The 19210-nt window shown below is 47.5% G+C and overlaps 1 protein-coding gene across 4 annotated transcripts in view; it reads left to right on the forward strand.

Annotated features, from left to right (window-relative positions):
• The window catches only part of PTPRG (protein tyrosine phosphatase receptor type G), a 668714-nt gene that overhangs the window by 543904 nt on the left and 105600 nt on the right, over positions 1-19210 (forward strand). For all 4 annotated transcript variants that reach the window (XM_069476009.1, XM_069476010.1, XM_069476012.1 and 1 more), the window contains exons 9-10: positions 15786-15970; positions 18869-18977. In XM_069476009.1, the coding sequence (XP_069332110.1) occupies positions 15786-15970; positions 18869-18977 (294 nt within the window). The remainder of the gene's footprint in view (positions 1-15785; positions 15971-18868; positions 18978-19210) is intronic.

The raw sequence follows: 19210 nt of genomic DNA on the forward strand, positions 1-19210 counted from the left end.
GATTTGACCTGAGAACCCCTGCTATAAGGGATGGCTCGAACTAAGTTGGAGAAGCCTAAATGGAGAAATCATAGAGTTATTTTAAGGTAAAATATGTTCTGTCTTCAAGATGGCAGTGGCCATGACTGTGAACTGGTTGGTTCTGCTTTTCTATTGCACTACAAGACCCTGGGACCAACTAGAGATTTATTAACTTGGTAACCAGACACTTACCAATCCACCTTAATACCTGGTCACCTTTCTCAGGAAAGGGGTAACCAGAGCCTCAGTTGAGTGAGTCTAGCTCCCCGCCTCGCCCATCCCCTGGCTGTGATCATGAATGAGAGCAGCCCTGCGGTGGGGGGTGAGTTAATGCACCCCCATCCTGCCCCCTGTCAGCATGATTGGACGTCCTGGAATAGAGAATACAGAATTCAGCCTTTCAGTGCAAGCTCGGGAGGCCTGGCCCCATATGACAACAAAGGGAAGAGGGGGAAAGTCATCTTAATATTGTATTCTGGCCGAAGAAAGACTTATAATGGCTGTCATCCATAAAAAATATAAAGCTTTAGTTCCAGTAAATGGAAACAATATTTAGACTTGGTGGATTGTTCAAGGGACGTCCAATTTGCAACTCTGCCCTTTGTCAGTAAATAACTTGGACAGACTTTAGGATTTAATGGGCTGTCATTTCAGTTATTCTACAACACATCCCGGGCACATGGAAGAGCTTTCCATGATTAAGTGCTGAATACTGTCTATTGTGAAGACTTTTGGAACAGTGAATAGAGAAAAATAACTTTCCTTCCAACAACATGAAACATATGGTTTATTAATTTAACGAAACCTGTTCAAACCACAGTGGAATCAAAACCACTTGATCTGATAATTTGATTTGATGGCTTAATTAAAGTGACACTGCATAATGTAATAAAAGCAAAGGAAATTGAGAGGACACTGTGCTGCCTGCATACCCTCTAGTCTCCTAAGCCGCTGCCGTGTTTTTTGCAGAACAGTTTTTACTTCTGCTGATGGAGGGATCTCTTTTTTAGCTGCGTTTTCCATACCAAAGATTGCTTCCTGTTTTGGTTAAAAGCAGTTTTAAAGAACGTATACCACTGTGTGAGAATGCCTAAGTAACTAGCCTATTTTAAATCTGAAGACACTGACAAAGAGCATCACATTTTTCCACCCAAATTAGCAAACAAAAAAGTAAGTCTATGATTGCTTTAAAAAAAAAAAAAGTTTAACATTGAAATCATGCTTTTCTGTTATTTTTGGAGAAAATAATATTCTATTTTCAGTTTAATCATTTCCAGTCACCAGATTAATGAGCTTGAATTACTTAATCTTATTAAAAGTAGCTCTGATATGAACACTTAATTCCTTTGTAGGTAGCTGCCCTCCCAGAATGTCTTCTGAAAAGTTATCTTGTTACTTCCAGAAACTTTAGCACAGAAAAGTGCTAACAAAACTACATTTTTCGTGCAGCCCCTTCAGAGAATTTGTAACCCCCTTCTTTCAAAAATAACATTTATTTGCCATTATTTTTTAACCTTAAGAATGGTTAAGAAAGAAGGCATAAAGTAGGTCTGTTTTAAGACCTTGGCGCACCCTAAGTTCTCATACTTTGGAAAGTCCTGCCATGTTATATCAAACATTTTTAGATGCTCAGATAGCTCGTGATTTCTATAATTTTATGTAAATGTATAAGAGTTGGTATAAGTTGCCTTTGATTGGCTGACATAATGTTGATGTTTTGCAGACATTTAATATGACATTAACTATTTTGCTTTATATTTTGTAGCCAGTAAGTTTTCTTTTCACACATCAGACAGACATCTTCATCTGCCTTTGAAAAGCTTATTGTACCCAAAGCACCTATGGTTAAAAAGGGCAGGAAGAGGTTCTTGTGTACCAGACACTATGCTAGCTCTCCATTCGTACACTTAATTTAATCCTCTAAACAACCTCTGCCAGGATTCACTCTTCCTTCATTAAATATTTGTTGAGTATCTACTCTAAGTTAATTCTAGGCACTAGAAATAAAGATAAACAAAGGAGAGGTCCCTCATCATGGAGTTTACATTCTATAGGGGTGAAATAAACAGGTCAACCAATGATAAGGCTTCACTGTTGTTCTGAAGGAAATCACATCGCTTGTGCACTAAGAGCGGTGGGGCACAGTGACGAGGTGGGGCGGGGCTCTTCCTCGGATGGGGCAGGTGGTGACAAGGAGCCAGCTCTGCAGAGATCTGGAGCGGGAGGTGGAGTGCAAGGGCGCTGAAGCCAGGGAAATAATGGGGAAGCAAGATCAGAGAAGGGGCAAGAGCAAGCCTGGCAAGGACTTCTCTTGGTAAGGTGTTCAGGTTGTGTCCTTACGGTGGTTGGAAGCTCTTGGAGGGTTTTCAGCAGGGTTGTGGAATGATCTGAACAGGTGTGTAAACCCATCACTCTGGCTGTGTGTGCAGGGGTCTAGCAGTGGGGCCCGCAGGACCCGCAGGAGGTGATAGAAATATTCCAGGTTGGATGTGGATGATCATGGTAGAGGTAGAAGTGATTAGTTAGGGATGGATTTTGGAGTAGAGCCTCGGGCATTTACTACAGTCTGGATGGAGGACCGGTGGGGATGAATAAAGAAAGAAATGCAGTGTTATTGTTTCTCTTTAACAGGTGAGAGGGGGGCTAAGACTCAGAGAGAGTAGGAGCCTTTGAGCCAAGAAGTGGTAAAGCTGAGATGTGAATCAAGATCCTCTTAGGTCTGAATGCAGTGTTCTTCTCCACCGTTCTTTTCTAGCTTCCAAAAGAATCTGCAGGTGGTGGACTGTTTGTTTTAGATGTCATCAGGTGGCTTGAACAACACAATTTATTCCTCCTTCCCTGAATAAAAGAGTTTTAAAACTAAACATTATCTGTGGGGATCAGGTTCTCTTACCTTCCGAAAAGGAATCACTGAGCTTGGTCTTTATCTGCTTGGCTTTATCTATTTTGTCCGGTTATCTTGGGTGCTCGGGATAGGCCGCTGAGGGCCTGGTCAACCATTTACTGTTCACCTGTTTGTTTACTCAAGTTAATCTCTAAGCCTTCATTTCCTTGTCTCTAAAACAGAGATGGTAATTACACACACTCTTCCTGGGCCTGTGGCCTTTGAAATCAGACAGTCTATGGAATCTATAGTACCAGGTCTTGGACATGGTAAGTACTTGACAGATAATTATACTTTCTTATCTGCAAGACAGCAGTGGCGTCTCTGTATGCTCAGGACAACCTGTTGTTTATACCATGATCGTTGGAGAACACATTTCGGAGTAAGCGGGCCTTGCACCCTTCCTGGTGGAAGTGCAAAGCCTTGAACTTGCTGAACCCTTTCCAGTGAAATCCACAATCTTTATCGAGACCCACACATCAGGCCCTGTCCCCCTCCCCAGTGTATCTTGTGCTCCCCTCCCCTTGGCATCCTCCGGCCATCCTTCAGTGCAGCAGCCGTTCCCCCTGCCCGGAAGGCCAACTGACCCTTCCTCAGCCTTCATAGCTCAGCTCAGGAGTCCCCTCCTCAAGAAAGTTTCCTGACTGCGTTGGCCCAGCCGCTTGTGTCAGGGCACCAGTACCTTTCTTTTATGGTAGTCATCTCAGCTGGAATTTTACATTCAAGTGTGTGATTTTTTCCCCCCTAATATCTAGCTCTCCCACCACTCCATAAGCTCCGTGAGGGGTGAAACTGTCTTATTTTTCTCTCTCTTTCTTTTTATTGGACGGCAGGTGCTATGATCACTGTTGGCTCCTTAGTAAACAGTGGGGTGCATAGATGGATGCATGGGTGGGTGGGAGGCTGGCTGGATGGATGAAGCCAACCCAGCCATGCCAGGTAGCCAGCAATGAAAGATTCTTTCCACAAGAGTTGGCATAGTTGGGGCATTTATGATCTAGCCCAGGTTAAGTGCCGGTCTCATGTGGGGAGCGTAGCCCGGCATTTGGAGTAGGATTCCATGCCACGCCCAGTTCCACAACTCAGAGATGCCCCTGGGATTTGGGAAGCCCTCTTTCACTCTGACCAAAAGACACCTTGGATGGAAGCACTCATTTAAAAAAAAAATCCCAAAGAACAGCCTAAAAGCAGAGAATGGAGGCACTTAAAGTGTCAGGCCCTGGTGTTAGGACGCTCCCCGACAGAACTGCTGTTACAGCTTTGGAGCAGTTCTGCAGATATAAGTAGCAGACACCAGGGGGGCCAGCGATCATTTTCACAGTATATAAATATTACCTAATTGCTTAAGACTCTCTATCTCCAGGCAGGTAGGCAAAGCTTGATCTTCAAGGCCAACTTAGCAACCCTCCTACAGCTTCTGCTCTTCTTTACTTGCTAGAAAAATCTTCTCTGACATTGGGTTTATTTGTGTGGGCACCGTGGTGCTCGTGAACAGCAATCTGGGAATTAATAATAGAGGCCAACAGAATCCTTCCAGAGCGAGACCCTTCCCCCTTGTCACTAACTAGCATTCACAGCCCATGAAACATGAGGCCGCGAGGTGTTTGCGAGCCTCTCTTCTCGGAGCCACGAGAGGAGTACAGCTGGGAGACAGACAGATTTATCTTCCCCTTCTTCCCACTCATTATTCCTGAAACAAACCCGAGGTGGTCGAGGTTGTTTTTCTTCAGGTACCTGTCCAGGAATATGAACAGGGCCCTTGCTTTCTTACGGCACAAGGAACAGTCTCACCTCCCCAGCCCCTGCAGCCTGAGAATCAAAGAGCAACCGCAGACACAGAAGTGGGCGCCTGAGTTGTGTCCTCTCGAGTCGTCTTCTCCTGCTTCCTTCTCAGCACAGCTAGTGGTCGTTACGGTTGCTGGCTTCTCTCCTGGGCGGCTCTCTCCGCTGGGTTTGTGATTCCAAAGCACTGGCTTGGACTGAAATGAGTGTCTTGGCTGTCACATTTCAAATCTCTGCCCGTGTGGAGAAGGCGCTGCCTGTACCTCTGACATTAAATGCTGTCAGGTGTTATCAAGTGCACAGAACCATGCGGTCTCTATGCTTCTGGGCTGGCAGCAGGAAAGGCTTCCCAGAAGAGAGGAGCCTTCTCGGTGAGGAGTGTGCTGACCATTTAAAACTGTTGGTTTTCACCCATCAGCTGCAAAGCCCAAGCTCCTCTGAGCATATGGACCCATTTGCTAGGGGCAGCCAAGGGCCCGAGGTGGCTCCGTCTCTTCCACGTGCTGAATCGGTGATTTCTAACTGGGCCCACTAGGGGGCGATGCTTGGTCTCTATGTGAGTGGCAGGCTCCCAGTTCCCTCTTGGGTCCCCTTGACCAAGCCCTGTAGGGGCTGCCTGAGGGCAGTACCCAGGCATAGGAGACTCTGAAACCATATCATATAGGGCCATCTTTACCAAATGACCAATTGGTTCAAGTGCCAAATCTGAGGGTCAAAACAAGGTTGGAATCTAAACAATGGAGCACACCCTACCACCTCACCCCCAAATTAGAGTGGGAAGTGGCAAGGAAGAAGCAGAGATCCCAAGCTAATAAGGTGAATGTCAAGCAAGAGCCAGGACACTACTTACATACAGTAGTTACCATGCCTAGGTGATGCCTTTTTTATAAGAGATAAATTATTTTAGGGGCCAAATGGAAAACAAATGGAGGTACCTTAACCAATAAAATCATAATCATCTAGAATCAATTGTTTAAGTAAAAGCCTAGCTAAACCCATTCATGCGGGTCACTAGTTAATTTCTTGACGTAGCTGTTGGGATCACTTATAAAGACATCTCGTGGGATCTTAGCTCTTAGATGATATTTAGATACCAGTTTTGCATCACTAAGAGCAGCTCTGTTTTAAAGGACTCAATGGTTTTGTCATGATAAAGAGGACTGCAGCATCATCTCAGCAGTGGGAAATAGGACACTCAGCCAGAGAAGACCCCGCTACAATGCAAGGGCACCGGGCATTCGCCCACCCTAGATCTGCAATCTGGTCTCTGGCACAGACCTTCAGTTGGAGCCCATGACTAGTGCAAGGCAGAGGGAGAAGGTGGAAGTTCAGAAGCACCATGTGGAAAGTATGCTGTGCTCAGTTAAAGTGGGGTAGGTCCACTTTGCTGTCTTGGCAGGAAATCGCATCATCATAAAGTTGAAAGAGAAGGGTGCCAGGGTATGTGGAATCCAACCTTCCACCCAGTGTCCAAGACGCAGCTGTTATCAAGTGGGGCTGGGAAGATGCATCATCCTGAACTTTGTCACCTCCCTTAGCGCCGAGCTGCACAATGCTCTTTCCTGCACAGGACGTGGACCCATCCCATGGCCTTTAGCTCTCAGAGGAAGAGGGCTATCATTGTAGGAAAAGGACTCCAAGGAGGTAGGAGAGGTCAGGAATAACATATTGTGGGAAAGTCAAAACCACATGCTCGGAGGACTGGAGATTTGCGTTTCTGCGTCTGCCTTCCCAGATGGTGCCTGTTGTTTTCTGAACATGGAGCTTGGTTCCGTGCACAGCAGAGACAACCAGTGGGATAAGAAAGAGTTTTCAAATTTGCTGCCTTCCATGGTAATTGCAACACAGAGCAGTGTCTCATAAATACTCTCTTATTTGCCGAGAAACTGAAATGTAATTCGGGGCTTGTTCTTGGAAACAGAGGAGATGCCATAGCATAGAAAAAAAGTCCGTAGGTTACATCAGTGAAGACACCATGGATTTAAAACTTGAAAGCAATTGTCCTAGCACTTGGCAGAACATGGGGGCGACTGAGCACCAGGGTCTCCCCCATGAGAAGAAGGTGGCCATGCAGCAAAGTCTAGCCCCTGGAGCCAGACCCACCCTAGGGTAGACCCCAGCTCCAACACTTACTAGCTTTGAGACCTAGCCTTGGACTACTCTCCTCCTCATTCTCTGCTTGCCAGCTACTCTAGTTTCTTTCCCAGTTTTTCCTATCGCAGGGCCTTTGCACAAGCTGTTTTTTCTGTGTGACATATTCAAGCCTCCTTCCATCCTGCTCACTTTATAAACATCTCATTTTTCAGATTTCAGTTCAAACATCATTTTTGCTCAGTAAATCTTCCCTAACCAACCCTCCAAGGCTACTCAGGGTCCCTTATTAAACCTTTATACAGAGCTACTATAATATAGTCCTTAAAAACATGTAATTTTATATTCCTTAGTGTAGGAACATTTAACCTTTTTGGTGCCATGGGCCCCTTTAGCCATCTGATGAATCCTGTAGATCTCTTTTTGTATTGATAGTTCCATTAATAGATGCATAAAATAAAATACAGTAGATTACAAAGGAAGCCAGTTATCTTCAGATATTATCAAAGTATTTTTTAATTGCAATATTCTAATTTATCTACTTCTTGATGAAGGCATTAAATTACAAGATCCAGCAGCGGGTCTAATAACCATTGTAATGTTGAGCTAATGATGAATATGAAGGGAATTTTGAAGTGCAATTGACCCTTGAACAACACAGGGGTTAGGGGTGCCAACCCCCACACAGTCAAACATCCTCACATAACTTTCGAGTCTCCAATAACTTAACTACTAATAGCCTGCTGCTGACTGGAACCTTTACCAATAACATAAACAGTTAATTAGCACATATTTTGTATGTTCTATGTATTACAGACTGTATTATTACAGTCAAGTAAGCTAGAGAAAAGAAAATGCCATTAAGAAAAATCATAAGGAACAGAAAATACAGTTACTGCTCGTTAAGTGGAAGTGAATCGTCATAAGGGTCTCCATGGCCGTCGTCCTCACGTTGAGCAGGCCGAGGAGGAGGGGTTGGTCTTGCTGTCTCGGGGGTGGCAGAGGTGAAAGGAAATCTGCATATAAGTGGACACGCGCAGTTCAAACCCGTGTTCTGGAGGGGCCAACGGTATGGGCAAACCCCGTCATCTAACAGGAATGTGTCTCTGATTTCTAAAGGTGATGGCGCACGGGGCTAACACGACTGCAGTTTGTTGCCAACATTCAACATGTAAGGAAAATGCTACATTTTAGTTAGAGATTAGTGAAAAGTGTACTTTTTTTTTTATCCAAGTGTACGGTCTACTGTGCATTCTTTCCAGAGCCCCTAAGGAGCCCCAAGTCGGGGACTCTGTTGTAGGCAGATGTCTGTTCTCACACTGGACCATAATCTCCGGGACATCGGGGGCCTTGTCACCTGTGTTCACCTTTATCCCTAGTTCCTGGTCAAGGGCCTGGCATATAGCAGGTGCTCAGTAAATATTTAACAATAGCTGTTTCTTACAGTGCACTTGCTGTATGTCAGTCAGTGTGCATTTTGCATTTCATGCGTTTATCTTAAAAGCTTTTACCCAAGCTTTATCCAAGACCACACAGATGGTTTGTCTAGAACTGAAGCAGTCTGACCCCAGGGAGAGAGTAAGGGAATGAATGACCCTCTTAGATCTAAGTCTCCGAAGCAAGGGTGATGGAGCCAGCAGCCCCACAGAATTACATTGAGGATTTGATGACATAATTTGTGAAATGCACTAACTCAGCCCAGAGCCGGCCCATCACATAGGACTCATTACTATTGATACGTCAGCACAGAAGGCAGCAGGCTAAGGCCTTGGGGTGGTGCCCCGCCACCACTGCATATTATTTCCTGCATCCCCACGGTGGCTTGAGGGACCATGAACTCAGTATGATTTCCGATGGGGGAAGAATGATGATTGGGCTGTGTCCAGTTTTAGAGGGACTCAGAGGAGTTGGAGGCTGCTCTGGAAATTGTCAAGAGATCCCATACCTTCGTGTATCATTGAGAATGGAGAAGGGGGAGGGGGGTGAGGGAAAAGGGAGTGGGAAGAAAGCCTTGTGTGCAAAGGATTGTTAACCTGCTGAGGCTGGATGCATAGGGCCTGCTGGGCTTTCACCTTTTAAGCACTTTGATGAGCTCTCCTGACATCTTTATTATCGTCGTGCAGATAGGAAAACAGATGGGGAAAGTATATGGGGAACACACACAACCACCCCACTGTTTCCTTGGCCCAACCCAGTGGCATGGTCTCTCTGCAGCCCAGTACCTTCTTCATCTGTCATGGGAGGCAGGTTGAACCCCCTCTTGAGTTCGGTTACTGTGTGTGTGGATGGTCTGAGACAGATGCACAGAGCCTGGCCCAGGGCGTGCACTTGGCAGCTCCCGCTACCTATGATTCAGATGTAACTTCAAAAATGCTGGCACCGGGGTCCTGCTTTGAGGCCGCCGTTCCAGGTCTTTCTTCAGTGGGGTTTGCCCTTCATGAGCTCTTGGGTGGCGAGTGGGTAGGCAACACCCAGAGCACCAGGATTCCAGGTTTGAAGTCCCACGCGGTCTGCTGTGGGGGTTTGTGTGTCCCTAGACCTCTCTGATACAGCCCTTCAAAAGGAGGAATCCCCCCCGGAGCCCACGTCTTTGGAAATTCCCCCAAAAGCATTCCATGTTTGAGGGTTCTTGAACTGACTGAGCCGGGGTGATAAAGAAGTGACAGGCATTTAAGCAGTCGGAGGCAAGGCTGGGCTCTGTTCCACCTGACTGCTTCTCCCTGCCCTTTAAGAGGAGATAGTTCCTGCCGTCTCCCTGCCAGTGCCAGGCGGTCCCTCGAGAGACGGTGTCTCCCCGCAGTAGGTGGAGCTGGTCCCTTGGACACTACCGCTGTGTGCTGTGGTGCTCCCCTCCCCACCCCCACCACCCCAGAGCAGCAGTTTGATTTCTGTTGACAAGCGTTGTGAAATAGTGAATCTGCACCGCATTGCTCTGTGTGAGCAGTGCTGTCTCTTCCACTCCTGATCAATATTTGGCCAGTTGCCTTCAGGTGTGAAACTCAGAGGGGACAGGTGCTAGGAGAAGGCCCCAGGGAGGAGCCTCACACTCTAAATAGTTTAAGGCTCCTGGCAATGGTATCAACTTGCAGCCAGAGCGTATCACATTAGCTTGTCTAAAGCCCAAAATGAAGAGAATGGGGTGGGGGAGGGTGGACAGGGGACCTGCCATTTACTTGTGGAACCACTGGGAAAATATCCTTGACATTGATTTAGGATCAGAGGCCCCTGGGTGCTCTGCTAGAAGCCTCTTCATTATTTAACGGAGCCTGGGATCATAATTAAAGGTGGTTTGGAGTGAAGGCAGAAGCTCTCAGAGCTAGCAACAAGCATCATCCCAGATGCCTGTGAAAAGCAATCAGACACCGGTGGGAACGTAATCAGGCCCCTGAGAAGGCGAAGGCTGATGTCAAGAGCACCTCCCAGGGGATATCTGTGTAGAGATCCGGGTGTGGCGCCTCCCGAATGGTTAAAAGGCTTCAATTTTGTGCAAAAGGACATATCAAAAGGTCTGGCAGACTCCTGTGTTAGGTGCAGTTTGCGACGGCCATTGTCAAGGGTAGGAAAAGTGCAAATATTGAGCACTTGCAGTATGCCTCCGAGAGTGCTCCTAGTGCTTGCTTTTGACAAACAGAAAACTCACCTGGCCTTGGGGGCTGGGCAGCCGTGGGCGAAGAGGGTTGGGAGAGGCGATGGGGAGTGGTAGGGACTGTGGCAAAAAAAAAAACCCATGAGCACTTATCCCCAGTCTAACAGAGATGGTTGCTCTGCTGCTCCAGCTGCCCGCTGCCATGTGTGGATACAGGCTCAATCTTAAAATCCAGATTTATATGTAAAATATACCAATTTTTAAAAATACCGTGTGGGCCGTATAGCTTGCCCCTGTATGCACCACTGGGCCCGAGGGCCACAACTTTTGGTTTATCCAAAGTGTTCCCTGTAATCCTCACCCCAACCCTGTGAGGAAGTTAATTGCTGGACCCTACTCACCCATTTTACAGATGAGAACGTAGGGGTCTGTATGGGTCTGGCTCCAAAGCCCACACTTTCTTTATTATACCAGTTCTTCCAGACTTATCCATAAAACTCCATAGTGCTGCTCTTTTGTTTGTTTTATATTTGGCCTTTTGAAGGAGGTTTTGTTTGAAAGAAGGGTTTCCATCACTGAAAAAGCAATCAGGACATCGGGAGCCCAGGCCCAGTGGCTCGTTTGCATGCGTGCCTTGGTGCCCACCACTGAGCATTCTGGGGTCTTTGTTGCCTCCGTAGACGGAATTCGTCTTCTGATTGGCAGACAATCCTGGACAGACAGTGTGAGTTAGAGACTCGAGATGGGATCCTCACACACACCTGAGGCTCCTGAAGGTGACTGCAGGAATGAACATTGTGGCACTGTTTGCCTAGATGAAACATCGTCAGTGATCCTGACGAAAGAGCACGATACCTTCCCTCATTCTGGCAAGGAAACGTGAGCCCCTGCCAGGGGGTAGAGAGCTTCGTTCCTGCTTCCTGCCCTGGAGGTGCTTATAGCTCGGTCAGAGGGACAGAGGGGTGGGCGGATGGTGGGGACGTGTATGATGGGGCAGAGAGGGTGTGGAAGACACAGTGCCCCGTTGGCCCCAAAGAGGAAGCAGGACGTGGAAGCCTATCTTCACGGAGGCTGCGGTGGGGGCCGGCCGGGGTGGGTGAGTGAGTGAGGAGGAAAATGGAAAGCCACGAGGTTGGAAACATGGGGGGGATCATGTCACACAGGACCTGTGCACCAGGGGAAAGACTGTGGATTCTATTCCACGTACAGCCAATGTGCATTCAGTCAGCAAGTACTTACGGAGAGCCGCTGTCTTAGACCCAAGGGTATGTATGACACAAGACAGAAAAGATGCCATCCTCATGGAGCTTCTCTCTAGTGGGGGAGGCAGATTATTGCCGATAGTCAATGAAGTCAATAATATAATTCCACCACGTGGTAGTAAGTGCTAGGGAGAAGCTAAGCTCTGCGAAGGAGCAGGCCTGTCAGGCTGTGCTGAGGGGCAGAATCTGGTGCTAGGAATACACATGCAGTACGAGTGGTTCATGCCTATAATCCCAGCACTTTGGGAGGCTGAGGCAGGGGAATCACTCGAGCCAGGAGTTGGAAACCAGCATGGGCAACATGGCGAGACCCCATCTCTATTTAAAAAAAAAAAAATTAGCCAGGTGCAATGGTATAGATCTGTAGTCCCAGCCAGTTGGGAGACTGAAGCAAGATCACTTGAGTCCAAGAGTTTGAGGTTGCAATGAGCTACGATGACACCATTGCACTCTAGCCTGGGTGACAGAGCAAGACCCCATCTCAAAAAAAAAAAAAAAAAAAATAGAAATGCAGTCGATAACCATGTTAGAGTAAGGTTTGGCCTCCCTTTATCTTCTGAGTCTGGGATCAGCAAACCACTGACCCATGGGCAAAAACTTTCCTTTCACTACCTTTTGTGTAGCCATGAGCTAAGGATGGTTTTTATATTTTTAAACAGTTGAAAAAGATCAAAAGAATATTTTGTGACACATGAAAATCATATGAAAGTGAAATTGTGTCCATAGATAAAGTTGCATTGGAGCATAGCCCTGCTCATTCATTTTTACATAGTATCTATGCTGCTTTGTGCTTCAAAGGCACAATCAATAGTGGCAATAGAGACAGTGTGGCCCACAGAGCTGAAAATACTTCCTCTCTGGCCCTTTCCAGACAAAGTTTGCCCATCTCTATTCTAGGTCCTTCCAGTGCTCTGCAAATGCCTCCTCCAAATCCAGCCCCATATGCCTAGAAAAATGCTCAGTGCTCAGGCTGGGGAGTAGAGAGAATGCTCTTCCCATGGGCCAGGCGGGACTTCTCAGCCTGCGAAGCCCTGGTCTGATGTGCTGGGACCAGCACGGTTCTTTGGAAACCCCTCAGTTCTGGAATTCCCTTCCTGGCCTGTGAGCCCATTAAAGTGAGTCCAGACCGACCTCTTTTGAGAGGTTAATTCAGTATTTTTTAATGCATTGAGACAGTGGGAACCTCAACCTTCATTCGAGACAATGATACCAAGCTCTGTTCATTGGCAAGAAAACATGTCAATGAATTAAAGAGTAAAACACAACAACAAAAAGAGTTGCAGTGCCATACCTGCCCTATTCCATTTACATCAACTTGTATGTATGCACTTTTCACGTGTGTATGAAAAGATAGATATGTGTATGTTGGACCCGGAGAATGTTCATAGTGCTTATCTCTGGGCCCCCCAGAATTTGGGGTGATTTTTTTTTTTCTTTTAACTTTCATCTTCTTACTTTTTTGTACTACTTGGATTTCTTTTTAAAAGTCATTAACAAGATTCATCTTAATCCACATAGAAAAACCCAGCTATTTTCATTTCAAAAAGTAAATAAGAAGAAGGATTGCATCTGTATGTGGGTGACAGGATTATTTATGTGGGCATGATGCAACTGCTGGAGAGATGCAGCCCCGCACAGCTCAGCACGGATTGGAGCCGGGGAGTGCAGGGCTTCCGCAGAAGGAAGATAAATAAGAACAGGGTAGGAGGTGAGAAAAGATGGAGAAGTTAGGAAATCTGACATGGTCATCATTATGAGGTACAGAAGCGTCCCAATATATAAATCTCCTTTCTTCATTATTAGTATTTGGAAAGATGGGAGTGTAACTATTTCCTGATCTTCTCCCACCCCACCCGCCCCAGTCCCCCCACGTGCCCCAGTCCCCCCGCGTTCTGTTTTGAGAAACTATTAATATAAGCCCGAGTTGGGGTATTTAAAAATAGTAGGATGGCGCCACCTAGTGCCTGTGCTCTGTCATCTCGCCCTCGGCACCTCTGCGGAATCCTCCCTTCAGATTCTTTGTTTGATGTCCCTGCTCTGGTGGCATTTGCCCGGCAGCCAGCGCGATGCCTCCTGGGGTCTGCGGGGCAGTAGCGATGCCTCTTTAATTTATCCCTTCCTTCCTGTCTCAGTCACACGCAGTGAACCTCTCCGACTGAGCCAGGGTTTGGCAGTTGAAGAGCAAAAGGTTGCCGCCCTGTCAAAACGAATCTCTGCTTTTCTCCAGCAGCCGGGCCCTTAAAGCTAGGCCGAGCTTCTCTGGCAGGAAAGCCGTCCTGCTCCCCAGGGCTGCCTTGGGTTTGGGGATCCTGGGTAGGGAATAGGGGAGTCTGGCTCCGAATGGGCTGCTTGGCGTGTGCGTGAGCTCCAGGAGACGCCAGCCGGTCAGAACCAAGCCATGGTCCCCTGGCCTATCTCTAGCATGTGCTCCTGCTCACCCAGCTCCTGTACCCACTCCAGAAGGTCCTCCTCACTGCCTCCCTCTCACACTCCTCCTCAGCCGGCACATCGCCAGGCCTCTCGGTCTTACCTCTCAGCTGTGAGCTCTGGAACCTGCCACTCCTCCCTGGTCTGCCAGCATCTGGTGGTCTGCCAGCATCTGGTGGACTGCAGCGCCTCCTAACAGGCCCCCCCGCACACTTGGCTTCTCTGGGGCCTGCTACACTCAGCTGAAGCCCAGGGGATCTGTGGATAGTGGCAACCTGATTATGTCATTCTCGGGCTCAGATCTTTCCAGCGGCTTCCAAGGACTCAGGGGAGAAAGGCCAGAATTTGAATCTGGCCCCTGCGGCCTCTGGCTCCAGCTGCACCTGGCACCGGCCTGGTGCCTGTCTTCTCTGTGCCTTGCCCCAGCTCCTCGGGCCTTCCTCCTGCAGTCCCTTTGCCTGCCCTCCCTTCTTTCCGGCACCCGCCCGGTTCATCTCCACATAGCTCTCAGCTCTCATTGACATGGACCTTCCTCAAGGGAGTCTTCCCTGGGTGCCATAGCCCAAGTCAGAGTCTCCTGTAATATACTTGGGAAACACCGTGTACCTCCCGTCCTCCCCATCCGTCCTGGCCTGGCGTGCAACCTCGGCTCTGGGTGTGCGATTCTTTGATGTGTCCCCATCTCCCCTTTTGGACTGGAGGTTCTCAGCCAAAGGCAATGGGCTCCCCAAGGGACATGTGGCAATATCTGGAGACATGTTTGGTTGTCACAGTGGCCGGGGGGTGGGAGTGGTGCTACTGGCATCCTTCGCTCCAAGGATCGCCCCTGGAAGGAAAGAATTGTCTGGCTCGAGGGGTCAGTGGTGCTGAGGCTGATAAACCCTGCTTTGGACCACAAGCCCCATGAATGCAGGGACCACGGGCACTGGGGCACGGACACCCCCGAGGAAGAACACATTTAAAGGCTGACTTGAAGGTCTCAACACTTTGATAGGTCTGTCCATGGATAGAGCCACCATGTCCCTCAAAGCCTCCCAGCCACGAGAAATAAGAGGATGAATTAGCCTAAACTGTCCTTGTACCCCACATCGGGATAGTGACACGGCGTCTGCTGGGCTAGAGAAAGTCATCCTTGTTTTGTGTGCCTTTGCTTTAAAATTACCTGAAGTCTCATTTTAAATTGTATTTATTGACAGTCACATGAGTTGGCAATAAAATTTCATCTCCAGTTGTAGTTAGTTGGAACACTCTGCTGGGTCCAGTGGCCTGGCTTCTTCGCTAAGCCCGTCGTGGGAAAAAAGGCCAAAGTGGCGGGTGGGACAGTGGTAAAGTATCTTTGGGAGGCAGTTGGAGAAATCTGAATCTGGGCTAATCTGGACTATGTATGAGATAAAATTGTTGAAATCGTGTTTAGCTTCGTAGCTTTGATAATGGTATCACAGTTATATAGTAGAATGTCCTGCTCTCAGGAGTTGCAGGCCAAAGTATTTAGGGGAGAAGTGTCAGATTGTCTGCCACGTGCTTTCAGAGGCTTAGCAGAAAAACAGCTGTGTGTGTGGAAAGAGAGGGACAGAGGACAGATGGGGCAAAATGTTAAAAGGAGGATCCAGGTGGAGGGAGTGTGGGCGTTTCCTGTATTAGTCTTTCAGCTTTGCAGGGTTGCAACCCTCAGAGCGCAGGGTTGAGTGGTGAGTGTGCTGGGCGCCCTCTGAGCTGGGCCGTCTGTCTTCAGTTTGCAGCTCCCCGCCCGTCCACATGAAGGTGCAGCCTCTGAACCAGACGGCGCTGCAGGTGTCCTGGAGCCGGCCGGAGACCGTCTACCACCCTCCCATCATGAACTACGTGATCTCCTACAGCTGGACCAAGAACGAGGACGAGAAGGAGAAGACGTTCACAAAGGACAGCGACAAAGAGTTGGTAAGGCCCCCTTCCAAGTCGGGGTGCCTGCTGCCCCCGCAGGGATGAGGGGGCCTCCTGCTGCACCTCCCCGCCAGGCGCTGCCCGGCGGCCCGCTCTGCCTGTCCTCACACTGCCTGCTGGGCGTGGGTGCCACCGCGGGCTGCACTGCCTGGCGGTGGCACCCGGGAAGACAGTGGGTGGAGCCTGCCTGGGCTCCATGCTGACCTTCCCCTTACTAGCTGTGTGACCAGGAGAGCCAAGTAATTTCTTGGCCTTAGGTCCTTCAAAACTGACTGCTTTTTCTTTCATTATTAACAAGAACAAAACCTCCGTTAGGCCTTTTTCGTATGACAGGGTTATCGTAACTGAGTTATACAGATGTTCAACCGGTCCCAGCATGTAGTGAGCGATATACAAATATTAACTGTTATTGCTATAATTATTCCTCCTCTGCTGCAGCTACCATCACTAATATCCCCACCACCAGCAGCTGTCCACCATCCACACAGCTCCTTTTTGTCACATTTGTTCTGCCTTATACATTGCTAGTACCTGCTGAGTCCCTGTGGCTGTGTAACTTTCTGCCTCTGTTCTCAGGCTCTCAGATACCACACTGTCTGACCTCACGTAGAGCCACACATGCCCAATTCATCCTCTCCTCTTAAAATTTACATAAATGTCTAGTGTCCAACACCCAAAAAGGCCCTTCGGAACAGGTGTTTGTAGAAGCCATCTTCTTCCCCATAAAAGCAACCCTCCAACGAGCACTAGTCTTGAAGAGTTTGCCTGGAAACTCAAAGTGACACATTTGGGTTTGAAAGCCTTGCGTTTATTGTTAATCAAAGGCAGGCTTTGGAATAATGAAACCCGTAATTGTATATGCGCATGAAAAATGCAATAGCACCAAGTGGGATTCTTAATGACTGTTACCACTTTTTTTTCTTCCAATACAGAATCCTCAGGGCCTATTCAATCAGTTATGGAATAATACTTTTCATATTTCTTTAGATGAAGATTCTTTGACTTCATTTCCATTTATATTTTCAATTTCCCCACTAGACATTGTTATCTGGGCCACATTAGGGAACGGTGAGCTTCATGAAATCAGAGAGGAATCTATTGAAAGGCACCCAAGGTTATGATGTATTTTAACCTTTCTCTTGTCACAACTGAAAGTCCATAAGGGATTTTTCTGTTTCTGAAGTAAAGATGGCTTGCATTAATCAGCAGAAACTATCCAGGCGCTTAGGCGCTTTCTTGTTCTAAGTGGGAAATAATTAAACATGCAAAGATGAATGGATAGCGTCTTGGAGTGAATTCTAATAAATCCCTGCATAGATGGAGTGAAGATTTTGCTCTGAACAGAAGATGGGGTCAGAGGTTTAGGGAACGAGGCATAAATTAGTTTCAGAGAAAGAGATGTTGAGAAAAACATGCTTTGACAGCAAGTTCTTTTTTGCAAGAATTTCTAGGGTTGGTTATTTTCTTTCGGGACACACAAAATTAATTTTCTTAACTCCTCTAAGTCAAGAGTTCTGACTTAGTGGCAAAAAAGCTGTTCTCTAACTTGTGGTTAGTGTGGCCCAGAAACCTAAAAAGTGATACTTAACATCCAAGCAGCATTTTCTAGTGTGCGTCCCCCTCGCAGGGCCTCATCACAAACCTGTGGGGCAGGTGTTGTTACCCACCTTTTCCAAAAGAGATAAATGAGGCTTAAAGCGACATAACATGACCCTAACCTACCACTCTCACCAGGAAGCCGTTTTTGAGGCAGCAGCTGCAGGTGGGGCCGAAATAACATTTTCATACCAGTTCAGAGGTTTCCAATAGCTGTGTCGGGAAAGCCCACTCAGTGGCTAAGCTCACAGAGCTGCTTCTATGCTTGGCTCAGAATGCACGCTTTGATGGCAAGACATCTCTTCCATTAGGAAGAGTCTTTGAAAATCAGTTGCCTTTGTTTCTTCAGCAAGCAAGTGCTGCCCGCTTCTTAGGTATTTTCTATTTTCTCATTTTTAAAGACCATTGGAATGAAACTTTAAGGAAGGGGGACCTGGGTTTGGCTGGTGATGTTTGCCCAGGGGTTGGCAAACTTGCAGAAATTTTAGGCCTTACAGGTTAAACAGTCTCTGTCGTAACTACGCCAGTGACTCCCGTTGCGGGGTAGAAGCAGCCATAGACGATACATAAACGGCCATGGCTGTGTGCCAATAAAACTTGAGTTATAAAAACAGACAGTGGGCCAGAGCTTGCCCACCCCTGTTAGACCATTGACAGTCTTTCTGTTGCTTGGTGTGGTCAACCCATGAGCAAGGTTTGCCTGGCCTATGTTACATGGTTCTCACAAGAACCTTAACAGTTGAAGTTTGCGGAGGCTGAAAGACATTGAGGAGCTGGCTCACAATCACACAGTGGTGTGAAAGGCTAGATCTCATGTCCCCTGCCCACTAGCCTGGTGTCTTTCCTTGCATCCTGCCCCACGCTCTCCATAGTCCTTTAGACTGCAAAGAAACAGACATGCAGATATTTTTTTTGCAGATGTTCTAAACTTTACATGGCTCTGGAGATTTGGTACCCTTGATAATTCTAGCGGCTAGCTGAGATAAATAATTATAGTTTATCAGGTACAGTAATTGTCACAGAAGTCCAAGCCTTGTGAGTATAAAGAGGGCTGAAGACACATTCTAAGCCATCGTCAAGAATGATGTTATTATTTCTCTTATGCTGCACATTTTGCTGTTGAAAACGAGTGATTGCTACGTGAGGTCTGAATGGCCTTCTAAAGCGAGCCTTTGTCCGTAGGGAAACGAAACATCTTTTCTGTCAGGCTTTGCCTCGGTACCCAGGTTTGTCTTTAGAATGCAGAGCGTGCGCTGGCCTTCAAAACCAACTCACCGCCCTGTCTTTCTTCACCTACAGAAAGCCACCATTAGCCACGTCTCACCCGATAGCCTTTACCTGTTCCGAGTCCAGGCCGTGTGTCGCAACGACATGCGCAGCGACTTCAGCCAGACGATGCTCTTTCAAGGTGAGGATGGTTCCCCCTGTCTGTGCCCTGGGCACTTGCTGTGCCTTGTCCTTCTACCTCCTAGGGTGCTGGGGCAGAAGCACACAAGCCTGGCCTAAGAACCAGTGTAGGGCTGTAAACCCCACGCGGAAAGCCGCAGTAATTTAGATTTGTCTTTTAGGTTGGAGGTTTCATAGGCCAGAGGAAGAGAGGAAAAACAAAGCATATTTTTTGTTTGTTTTATTGTTATTTTC

This window comes from Eulemur rufifrons, chromosome 7, assembly GCF_041146395.1.
Source record: "Eulemur rufifrons isolate Redbay chromosome 7, OSU_ERuf_1, whole genome shotgun sequence".
Taxonomy (NCBI): Eukaryota; Metazoa; Chordata; class Mammalia; order Primates; family Lemuridae; genus Eulemur; species Eulemur rufifrons.